The 11742-nt window shown below is 36.7% G+C and overlaps 2 protein-coding genes across 2 annotated transcripts; one reads left to right on the top strand and one right to left on the bottom strand.

The window, feature by feature from the left end:
- Nucleotides 1-1219: 1219 nt before the first annotated feature.
- Nucleotides 1220-1822, bottom strand: LOC137727709 (probable amidase At4g34880). Its single transcript, XM_068466528.1, has one exon. The coding sequence runs from the start codon at nucleotides 1820-1822 to the stop codon at nucleotides 1220-1222; it is 603 nt and encodes a 200-aa protein (XP_068322629.1).
- Nucleotides 1823-3320: 1498 nt separating this feature from the next.
- On the top strand, nucleotides 3321-11659 carry LOC137727750 (calmodulin-binding transcription activator 2-like). The gene is made up of 13 exons (XM_068466566.1): nucleotides 3321-3422; nucleotides 3518-3637; nucleotides 4069-4184; nucleotides 4390-4478; nucleotides 4713-4755; nucleotides 5796-5973; nucleotides 6134-6247; nucleotides 6391-6689; nucleotides 7153-7653; nucleotides 8263-8954; nucleotides 9323-9902; nucleotides 10389-10712; nucleotides 11170-11659. Exons 1-13 carry the CDS (start codon nucleotides 3383-3385, stop codon nucleotides 11302-11304), a joined length of 3231 nt encoding a protein of 1076 aa, XP_068322667.1. The 5' UTR covers nucleotides 3321-3382; the 3' UTR covers nucleotides 11305-11659.
- Nucleotides 11660-11742: the final 83 nt, after the last annotated feature.

Here is an 11742-nt window from a genome sequence, read left to right as displayed (position 1 = left end):
CGAGAGAAAGTGAGTAAGGATGTGTCTGTTCGGGTTTGGATTGGGGTAGAGTTGAAGGAAGGTTTGGGTGGTTTCTGGGTTGCAGACACATAGCTAATTCGAGATGCATGAATGAGAGAGAAAGAGTTCTAGCTAGCACACAAACCAACACAAACTTCAGGCAGTACCCAATGCTTGATTTAACTTAGACACCATAGATCACGTGCTTATCTCCACATTTTAATTATTCTAATAATATAATAGCCCATTACACATATTCCAACACACACACACATATATATATATATGTGTGTGTGTGTGTGTGTGTGAGACCGAATCCCATACTGAACAACTTGGGATTGGTTTGGTTTTAGTACCAAAATTTTTGGGATTTTCGGTTCAATTTTTTTTTCGGTTCGATTTCTATATGCTTTGATATTTTTGGTATTTTTTTTTTTCCACCCCTACATTTTAGTTAAAATTTTTGTAAAACTAAATCATAAAAATATACACAAAAAGTTAACAAATATGGTTAACTTGAAAAAAATTTGTCGTTGGAACAATTGTTTGACAATTAATATAGCTAGGGAACAATGTGCTGAATTTTATGACACCATAGTTGGAGAAAAAAGCTGTTATATATATATATTTTAAAACTTATTATTATTAAGAAAAGAGGAAGAGTTTGAAAATTATATATTAATTTAGAAGAATAGAAAATTTTGACGGAGACGTGTGAATAAAAGATACCAAATTCTATTGACTAAGATATTGAAATTTGAGCAGCAATTGAAAGATACTTTTGAAATCTGAGCACCAGAGAAGGCCGGCAAGAAGGGAGAGTAATTAGCCTTTTGATGATATTGTAAAGCTGTTGGGTTAATGGAACATTGCTATGTTGCACTAGAGTGCCTGTTTGGGAGTGAGGTGATTAAAAAAAAAGCTACTATGAAAAAAAAAAAAAACTACTATGAAAAAAAGCTATGAAAATTTTTGGTGTTTGGTAAACTTTGAAAAACAGCTTTGTTTCAAAGTTTGAGGGTGAAAAAAAGCCCAAAACCAGGAGATGACAAGAAGCTGCAATTTGTAGCTTTCAAAAGCAGCTTATTTTCACCCACACACGGGTGAACAGTGTACATGTTTAATGAAATATGAATAACCCAAAACTGTCCTCCCTTTCCCTTCACCTACGCTCTCACCTTTCCAGAGCTCTCTCGCACGCTCTTCACCTCAGAGCTCTCTAACATAATCCGAACCAGAACGATCTCTCTCCTTCTCTCGTTCTCACCACACCCTGGCCGCCTCTGGCACTCCATCCGTACGGCGCGGAAAACGACCGGATATACGACCACTCGCTCAAGCTACCCTTCCCCAGAATCACAGCCCCAGAGCTCCTCAGCTTCGCCACAACCCCGACATCCCTCGGAACTTTGGAACCCAACAGCGCAAAGGAGCCGACGGTGGTGTTAAGTTTGTCCTTGGTGCCAATGTTGTCCTTGAGCAAAATGGGAATCCCGTGCAGCTTCGGCAGTGCTCTGGTTCTGGCTGATGGGTTCGATTCCCATTTCCGGCGTTGTTCGTCGGCGGAATCGGCTTGGGAAAGCGCATCTGGGTTCACCTCCAGGACCCCTCTAAGGTGGCTGTTGAGGGTTTGGATTCTGTCCAGGTAGAACTGAACCAGTTTCCGTGAAGTCAGAGTCTTGAGCTTGAAAGCGATCTGGAGGTCGTCAATGGTGGATTCTTCAATTGGGGTTTCGGACCCAGATGAGATTTTGGATTGAAGAATTAGAATAAGAAACGAGAGGAGAGAGAAAAGTCTCTGCCTTGAATTGGTGGTAGCCATGGAATTGATGAAGGCTAGAAATTGATGGGTTTTTTTGCCATTTAAACAAAGGTTGTTTGAAAATCAATATTTTTGCGATTTCATTTGTTTATTGTTCCGGGTTAAACAAAGTAGTTTGTCATACTAATTAATATTTAAGATAAAGTTTATAAATATTTTTCTTCTAAAAATAAAATATATTTAGTAATTCACTTTTATTTGTTAAGAAAATTAAATTAATAGCACATCTAGTAATATACCCCTTTTTGGTCATTTCACACAGTCACAAGTGTTTTACAAAAAAGTTTACCAAACACTATGATACTGCTTTTTTTTTTCAAAAGCACTTTTACAAAAAAGTTTACCAAACACTTTGCTGGCTTTATTTCACAGCCGCTTATTCTCACAGCACAGCCGCTTATTCTCACAACAACTTTTTTTCAAAGCACAGCAATACCAAACCAAGCCATGTCGTTCAATGTGGATTCAAATTTCACTCTTATTTTTTTTTTTAATTAAATTACATTGGTATGTGGTAATTAGGGGTGGGTTCAAAAAAACAAAAATCGAAAAAAATAGGATCGAACACCGAACCGAAACAAAAAAATCGAAAAAAAAAAAAAAAGAACCGAAAAAGAAAAAATCGAACCGAATCAAATCCCTTTACACTTTATGAATGTATGCCCATTTTTGTGAAACTTTGTTGCCAAGTTTGAAATTAAGCCTATGGCTTTTTCAAGAAGCATACTTCGTTCAATTCGGAAGGATATTTCATTGGTTATAGAGGAAAGTTTTGGAAGGCTTTGAAACTTGTAATAGCTTTTCTATTTGTTTATTTTTTGAATGGATATGGTGATTATTTTTCTTTGCAATTGAGGTTGTTGATAGCATATGATTGATTTATATGATCTTGTATATGTACAACTACCTTCCCACTTTCCCCATTTTCATATTATTAGTCTACCAATATAAACCTCTTTTCTAAATTCTATATTAAAAAAATGATCAAGTTTTATAAAATAAAAAAAATTAAAACCGTACCAAAATCGAAAGAAAATTGAACCGAACCAAACTGAATCGAAACTTTGGTTTCGTTTCAGTTTTGTCAAAAAACCGACCTCACCCTTAGTGGTAATGGGGAAGAAGATGAACATATCATTTAAAAAAAAAAAATTAATTCTACAAAAATAAAAAATTATTATTTTTATTATTTAAATATTTTATCTGTGTTAATATTTAATTAGATTTGTGAGATTTATCTATGTGCTGCATCACATAATATAATTTTTGACAAAATTATAATGAAAGCATCATATTGATTTGTAACATTTATTTTCAAAAACTAATTGATCGATTTTCGATTTCAATAATTATCTTGAAGAGTAACTCAATTTCAAATACTATTGGTGATAAAAACGGCCCTGTATAAAATTTTCTTGCTTACGTCTGTACAAGTTTGACTTTGACTTCTTTCATCGGAATTATCGAATCCAAATGAATTGAAGATAATAAAAAAACACAAATTAATAGGAAAGTAAAAGTCTACTTTGTATCAACTCGATGAGCTTCAACTAGTCTTCCATGGCAGAACGCGGATCGGACGCTCAGGGTCCTCGATTAGGTCAGATTTCCAACCTTCGATTACCCATAATTATCTGGAACTTAAATTCCTGCTCGATCAGTTTCTGATTGGTTTGATTTCGTTCGTGTATGCAGACTTTCAGCAATTACTGGTTGAGGCCCAGCACCGATGGCTGCGCCCTGCTGAAATCTGTGAAATTCTTAGCAATTTTCACAAGTTCAATATTTCACCAGAGCCTCCGAACAAACCACCTAGTACGGTTATTTGTTTATTGACCTTGTAATTAATTAACAATATATGTGTTTTTTTTTCTTTCAATTTTATGTTTTGCTCATGTTTGCTTCTGCAAAGCTACATGTTCTTTCCTCTTAATTGGTTTATTAAAAAAAAAAAAAATTTCCAATTTGTTAGGGTTTTAACAGATCAGCTGTCTGCAGACTCTGCACCTAAGTTCGAATCCCCATTCCCGTGGTTTAGTTTAAACTAGATTAGATTAGAATGAATATTCAGTGCCCCCTGATGTCTCGGGATATCGTTTTCGTATTTTTTCTATCGAACCCCTTGATCATGTTAGGCAAACTCACTAGCTCTTTCTGTACATAAAACGTGGTTACGGGTTGTTGTGTCAGTTGTAGTATTTACACACAGAGAACATTCTGGTGTGGAACTTTTTCTGCCATGCCAGGCGGTTCGCTTTATCTTTTTGACAGGAAGGTTCTGAGATACTTTAGAAAGGATGGACATAACTGGAGGAAGAAACGAGACGGCAAGACTGTGAAGGAGGCCCATGAGAAGCTAAAGGTATCTGGAGTTTGTGTTTTTGTAATAAATTTCCTGTTAAAGACGATACTTTTTCTGTATGTACTGAAAGAATGCTCATGTATAATTGGACTCAAACTTTTTTCTTTATCGGATGTTTTCTGAAGAGAAATGTTAAAATCATCTTCATTAAACTCAACAAAGAGTTACCGGAGTCTGCGAGGTAACACTCTTCAGTTTATTTCAGGTTGGCAGTGTAGATGTTCTACACTGCTACTATGCCCATGGAGAAGATGATGAAAATTTTCAAAGGCGCTGCTATTGGCTGCTTGAGCAGTAAGTCTGAGTTAGATATGTTTATTTATTTATATGCGTTCTACATTTTGGTATAAAATTTTGTATTTCACAGTTGACTGTTCATGCCTTTCCATAAAGTTTCAAATTTATCTGGTTATATTTCTTTTCGGAATGCATAAATATAGTTAGGTTTTGTACAGTTTTCTGCCTTTTAAAACTTTTCTTTTTTTCACGGTTTCTGTTTTTAATTTTATTTACTTGTTCAATTTGCAGGGATTTGATGCACATAGTTTTTGTTCATTACTTGCAAGTAAAGGTATTACTATTCTCCTCCTTGTTCTTTTTCTACTTTTCATGTCCTTTATTGTTTCTGTTATGTAGACCAACTTTCATCCAGTTAAAGTACTTGCTCATGCTAGTCTCTTGCGTTCTTCTATTTCCTAACAGTTAATCTAAGGAATTAATAGCAGGGTTGCAACTTTACTTCATGTAAAAATAATCTTCTCGTCGAATTTCGAAGTTCCAATCACTAGTTGCCAAACTTGCCACAATTTCCCTTCATTGACCTCTCCTTAAAGCATAAAATGTTGATTGAGCCACATTATTCTGGACATAATCCTATATATATATATATATATATATATGTATGTATGTATGTATTTTTTATTTTTTTTAAGTTTTCTCAAATCTCTCTCCCTACTGGTGTGAATTAACGTAGAACGTGCCCTAGTCCCTGCTCACCATTTTTAATAAGCCAAGGCTCAGGTACTAAAATCAAATTGATATAGTAATTTTGGAAGATCTGGAACAGTACAGAGTGGCTTAGAAAAAAAAAACCAAACGGACTCCTTAGGTTGATTTGGAATGGCATTAGGGCTGAGTGACATGATCTAAAATTCCAAATAGCAGCTATTGTTGTAATCTTCACAATGTCAAGAAAGTAAGAAATTACAATAGGAGTGAAACCGCATGAAATATTGATCTGAAGGATAGGTTTATAGAAATAGAGGAAGTGTACAAAAGAAAAAGGTACAAGGAATGAGAGGAGGGCCTGTAGTTTAACAATTGCGGTTTGCATGATAAAATGCCTTGCGCAGTTCAGATATTTGACCTTTGCTGTGTACTTTCTCAACTTTGCGATTTTATGTTGGTAAGAAATTGGGTGTAAGTTTCGTTAGAGTCAAGATTCAAGTTTGTCTAAGTTTCTCAACCCAGATTATCTCCGCTATGCATACTTCTTTTTTTATTGTTGATGCTTTTTTTTTTTTTTTTTTTTTTGTGGCTGCTTTCTTCTGAAATTTTTTATGCATAAAATATATTTGTTTGTGATTTGGCTTTTGGTTATTTTGTTATCAGGGTAATAGGGCGAATGCAGGAGGCATTGTAGAGAATGATGAGGTTGCACCGGATCTGAAAAATGGCAGCCCCTGGACTTCTAGCCCTTCTAATAGTAATGGCAGAACACCTTCAGGATATACAGATTATGCAAGCCCAAGCAGCACCTTGACATCAGCATGTGAAGATGTCGATTCCGGTATTCTGTTTCTCTGACTTTGTTAAAAGAGGTCATCTTTTACTTGTTGGGTTTTCTCTTATTCTGGGTCGAGAACTTTTTGTCTTCATTTGAGACAATTTGATTTGCACACTTCTTAAATTTGCACTAGAATTGTCATTTAACATGTGAGTTGATGCAGGAGATAGTCACCAAGTGAGTTCCTTATTTCACTCAGTTTTTGAGTCACCAAAAATGGGGAATGGTCCTCTGATGGACAACGCAGAGCTTGATCCCTCACTGCATCCAAGTTTAAGTAATCTTCTTTCTTTCTTATTATTTTTTTCCGCAGGGTTGGCGGAAAAGATCTTACTTGTTTATTATTCCTTGTTTGAATGGCTTCGTCCAATAGCCTCTTATGTGGTGTAACATCGTGATTTGATTTTACATTCTTACCAGACAATTATGATGGCCAGTCATCAATTCATGGAGTCTACAGGCCACAATTTGAGAATGATCAACATCATTTCAGTGCTGACTCTATTGGTGTGATTGATTGTCAAAAAACACTTGGCGCGGGATCCTGGGAAGAAATTTTGGAACAATGCACAACAGGATTCCACACCGGAACTTCTCATGCATCAATGTCTACCACCCAAATTGGTTCTGGTGAAGTTCCTGTTGAACAACAAAATTTAGGGAATAGTTTTTTAAAGGAGGAGTTTGGGAGTTCTATGCCATTTCAAACAAATTGGCAGGTATTTAATAGCTTCTGTGGTTTTTTTGATCTATGGTAGGCATGCTCCTTAGCTGTATATCATTTGGGCTTATTGATACAGATAATTGCTGAAATGAGGTGCAATGCTTCTTCCATGTGTATGTCCTGGGTTTTAATGTTTTGTTGAACTGCAGCACTTTCACTACCTAAGTTTTGTGTATTGACATCCAAAACAGCTGAGGTATTGAGTTTTATAAGGTCCGAACAATACTATAAGTATACAGTAATAACATGGTGTATCAACAAAGAGCATCTCAGCTTGGTAACTGACTGCCCAACAGTTTGGATTTCATTTTTTGATTTGCGTGATTTCATTTCATGGATTCTCTCATTTGCTACATATATTTATTTGTCACCTTTTGTATGTTATAAAACAGAACAGATTTCTCAAATTAAGAAATAAGAATTACATTAGTTTTCTAATTCTTATATTCTTTATCCAGCTTCCTTTGGGAGACAATTCACTGCAGTTGCCTGAGTGTTCCCTGGACCAGTCAATGAATTTGCAAAGAACTCTTGAAGCGAATCTGAGAAATACTCCTGACCTTGTTAGTGCTCATCTCAATCAGCAAAATGAGCAGCTTGTGCAGGACGACCTTCAAGCACAGCTTACAAATGCAGAATCTGAATGTTTAATCATATCAAGTTCTGAGCATGATGTTTCTAAAGATGGGAATGTCAACTATGCTTTAACTTTGAGACAGCAATTATTAGATCGAGAAGAGGGTTTGAAGAAAGTTGACAGCTTTTCTAGGTGGGTTTCCAAGGAACTCGAAGAGGTAGATGATCTGCAGATGCAATCTTCATCTGGTATTCCATGGAGCACGGCTGAATGTGGAGATGTAGTTGATGATTCCTCGTTGAGCCCCTCCATCTCCCAGGACCAGCTTTTCAGCATAGTTGATTTTTCACCAAAGTGGGCGTATACAGACTCTGAAATTGAGGTACAAAATTGTGAACTATATAATCATACACCTTAAAGAAGAAAAATTAAAACATGGGGAAGAAAAATAGTAACTTGTATCTTGGATTGAGTTTCTGCCACGTAAATACATCTTGTCAGAAGCTCACTAGAATTTGTTCTTAATGATGGTTTTTGCGCCAATTAATTTCTCCTTGATGAAAACGTATTTTATAACATGCAATTGTTTCATAAGCATGATTACTCTGAACAAGTCTGTAACTATTAGCTAGACTTTTGTATGTTGTGCTTAGAACTTCTTGCAATGCTAACATATTCCACTTACGGAGAAGAAAAGAAAGACACCTACAATTTAATTTCCATTATTTTTATACTTGAGATTTCTGACATATTTTGGTTTTGCTTCTCTTCTGTCCCCATTTAAACTGATTGGTTAATCAATTTTTCTGTTATATTTGTTCTTTGGTATCTGTTTTGCAACTCAATGTCAATAATTAGGGCTAGTCTCCATTCATTTGTAAAGGGCTACTGAATATGTTGACATGTCTATTGCAGATCAGATGGTTGTCATTTATTTGTAACATGTGCTCGATGTATTAGTTGTCATCTCATTCTTCTTAACGTGAAACAGGTTCTGGTTTTCGGAACATTCTTGGTAAGTCAAAAGGAGGTAACAAAATACAGCTGGTCTTGTATGTTCGGGGAGGTGGAGGTTCCAGCACAGGTTTTAGCCAGTGGAGTTCTTTTCTGTTTTGCTCCACCTCACAGTGCCGGGCAAGTCCCTTTCTATGTAACCTGTTCCAACAGGCTAGCTTGTAGTGAAGTAAGGGAGTTCAAGTATCAAGTGGGCTCCACAAAAGGTTTAGATATTACAGATATAGGTGATGGCGCTGCACCTGAAATGCATCTTCACTTACGTCTTGAGAGTTTACTGTCTCTGAGACCTTTAAGCCCTTCAGGTCAACTATTTGGAGGTGTTAAGGAGAATCGAAGCCTAATTAGTAAAATCATATCACTCCAGGAGGAAGAGGATTATTTACATGCAGCAGAGCCAGCGGCAGTGAATTATTTGCTCCAAAATGAAGGGATGGAACATCTTATAAAGCTGATGAAAGAGAAGTTGTACACATGGCTCCTTTATAAAGCAATAGAAGATGGTAAAGGACCAAGTGTATTAGATGCTGAGGGACAAGGTGTCCTACATTTAGCAGCTGCCCTTGGCTACGATTGGGCCATAAAACCCACTGTAACTGCAGGAGTTAGCATCAATTTTCGTGATGTTAATGGTTTGACTGCCCTTCATTGGGCTGCTTTCTATGGCAGGCAAGGACATCAGAACCCTTTTCATTTTATTTTAGTCTAGCTTCTGTTGAATCTGCTCTACCTTTGTTGTATACCATGGGACTTGGCTTGTACTCTTCCCTCGGAGCCCATTAAAGCATCCCAAGTTTGTTTTACCGCAACTTTTGCAATGCTAGATCTCATCTAAAATATGTGAGGTGGAGTGCTCTGCCACTAGTTAACTAGTGATCTTACAGTAACAAACGTCTAATATTGCTTTTAACCCGCATCTTAAGCTCTAAGCTATATATGTCATTTAGCTTTCACCATTATAAATTTCTTGCAAATTTCCAACACCACTCACATTTTACTCTTTTGTTTTTGCTTTCTTGAACCTATGCCAAACTCAGAGAGCATACAGTTGCAGTCCTTTTATCTCTTGGTGCAGATCCTGGAGCACTGACTGATCCGTCTCCAGAGGTTCCTTTGGGTAGAACACCAGCAGATCTGGCATCTGTTAGCAGTCACAAAGGAATCTCAGGCTTCCTTGCAGAGTCTTCCCTGACCACTTACCTTAAATCCCTTACAATGAACGATGCGAAGGAAGATGGTGCTGCAGAAATATCTGGAACAAAAGTTGTCAAAACTTTTTCAGAACGGATAGCTACACCTGTGTGTTACGGTGATATACCTGATGCACTGTCACTGAAGGACTCACTTACTGCTATAACTAATGCTACCCAAGCTGCTGATCGGATACAGCAAATGTTCAGGATGCAGTCATTTGAGAGGAAACGGTTAACTGAGTTTGACAGTGATGAGTTCGGAATGCCGGATGAACGAGCAATTTCATTCATAACTTCCAAATCACACAAGGGACCGGTCAACGGAAATGCTCATACTGCTGCAGTTCAGATACAGAAAAAGTTTCGTGGTTGGAAAAAGAGAAAAGAATTCCTGATAATTCGTCAGAGAATTGTTAAAATCCAGGTCCGTTGCAACTTTTTGACGTTGATTATTATTTATTATCATTTTCAACTTATCATTATATACTATCATCATTAAAAAGAAAAAAAAAACAATCTTATCATTATCTAATTTTGGGTCACTAATGATCCATATAGAGCTCTCTATAAAAGTAATTTACCATCTGTTTCACATATAAAAATTCTACTTTTAGTTTTCTTAGACAAATGATGGAAAGGGTTGTAGACTTGTTAATTTTTGGACCACTTTTAAGAGTTCAGGGTTTGACTAAATCGCGGTCTGAATCTCCACTTTTATTAACTATTCGATTTTAAGCGGAATCCTAATTGTATATTTTCCTCCATTTCCCATACTGTTAACTTTTGCAGCAGTTATGTGAATTTTTTTATATGAACTTTCAAAAAACCCTCTTAATTTTCTGGGTTTTGCTTCTCCGAAAGATTTGACCATGGAAGTGAATGTTAATTTCCCATTTTTCATATTTTGAAGGCCCATGTAAGGGGACACCAGGTAAGGAAACAATACAAGGCAATCACCTGGTCAGTTGGAATTCTGGAGAAAGTTATTTTGCGTTGGAGACGGAAGGGGACTGGTTTACGAGGATTCCGACCAGATGCAGTTGCCAAGATTCCGGACCCCCAACCTGTGGCCTCAAGTGAGGATGATTATGATTTTCTCAAGAAAGGAAGAAAACAAACAGAGGAAAGATTACAAAAAGCACTTACTAGGGTAAAGTCTATGGTTCAATATCCAGAGGGAAGAGCTCAATACCGTAGACTGCTAAATGTTGTTGAAGGATTCCGTGAAACAAAGGTATTGATGGATCTTAACTTTTGCATTTCGCTTTCATATTATTATGTAAATTACTGTGGAACCGAATTTTTGATTGCGCTTCATTTTGGCTTTAGTTAGTTTACTTGTTTACTTGCTAATCCCCCATGATGTATATAGTTTATGATACTATGTTATGATTCTCTTGCTGACGTTTTCACTTCTTGTCGATCATTAGTACCCACTAATTAACATGTTTGTATTGCTGGTTAACACGTTTGTTTTTGGTTCAGTTTTCTTATATTCTTGCAGATATTTTGCTTTTCTACTTTGCAGTGTCTGAATCTGTTATAGAAAAACATGTATCATCTCCACGATGCTTATTGGACGTCGCCGTGTCATTTCTATTAGATGATTAATGGAACCGTTAGGCGATACTAAATAACAATAACTCGCTCCACTTCGATAACACGTTTTGCATGTTGTGGACTATCGGCAGGTAAATGACATGGCTGTCGAGGTATCAGAAGAAAAGGCCGAGGGTGGTGATGAAAAGGCCGAGGGTGGCGATGATCTAATTGATATCGACAAGTTGTTGGATGATGACACTTTCATGTCTATCGCGTTTGATTGAGCCGACTTGAGTTGCTCGACCTGTACATTCTACATGATTGGCATCCTTATCCTGGTTTGGAGATCCTGGTTCATCTGTGCATATGTTTGATGAATTTAGGCAATCGTATACGATATCCCACATTCTGCAGGATCACGCCGGAGTGTAGTCGTGACATCTGAAAGTTACTCCGGCTTACAGAATCTTAATGTGGTTGTAATTTCATGTATGTTTTTTTTACCGTAGTGGAGGTAAATGTTTAGTTTGTATTATGGTTCAATTTGTTTAGGAATACATGTCTAGATTGATTTTCGATATCGCATAAGACTTTGTAGTCACTAAGTTATTTATGACCCGAAAATCTTTGTATAACTAAGCTCGGCAGATGAACTCATGCATCCATTGAAATCTAGTACCAAATCGTCGTAGATATGTATATGTATCGGTGCAGCCGGATTC

This window comes from Pyrus communis, chromosome 3 (genome assembly GCF_963583255.1).
Source record: "Pyrus communis chromosome 3, drPyrComm1.1, whole genome shotgun sequence".
In the NCBI taxonomy this organism is placed as follows: Eukaryota; Viridiplantae; Streptophyta; class Magnoliopsida; order Rosales; family Rosaceae; genus Pyrus; species Pyrus communis.
The sequence above is the reverse complement of the archived record's forward strand: the minus strand, read 5'-3'. Positions and strand labels throughout refer to the sequence as shown.

What these genes read in the sequence shown, in the direction of transcription:
- LOC137727750 (XM_068466566.1), top strand. Translation starts at nt 3,383, where the DNA reads ATGGCAGAACGCGGATCGGACGCTCAGGGTCCTCGATTAG. An exon ending in TGCTATTGGCTGCTTGAGCA is followed by an intron (nt 4,479 to 4,712) that starts GTAAGTCTGAGT and finishes TTCAATTTGCAG; the next exon opens with GGATTTGATGCACATAGTTT. An exon ending in ATGTGAAGATGTCGATTCCG is followed by an intron (nt 5,974 to 6,133) that starts GTATTCTGTTTC and finishes GAGTTGATGCAG; the next exon opens with GAGATAGTCACCAAGTGAGT.
- LOC137727709 (XM_068466528.1), bottom strand. Translation starts at nt 1,822, where the DNA reads ATGGCTACCACCAATTCAAGGCAGAGACTTTTCTCTCTCCTCTCGTTT.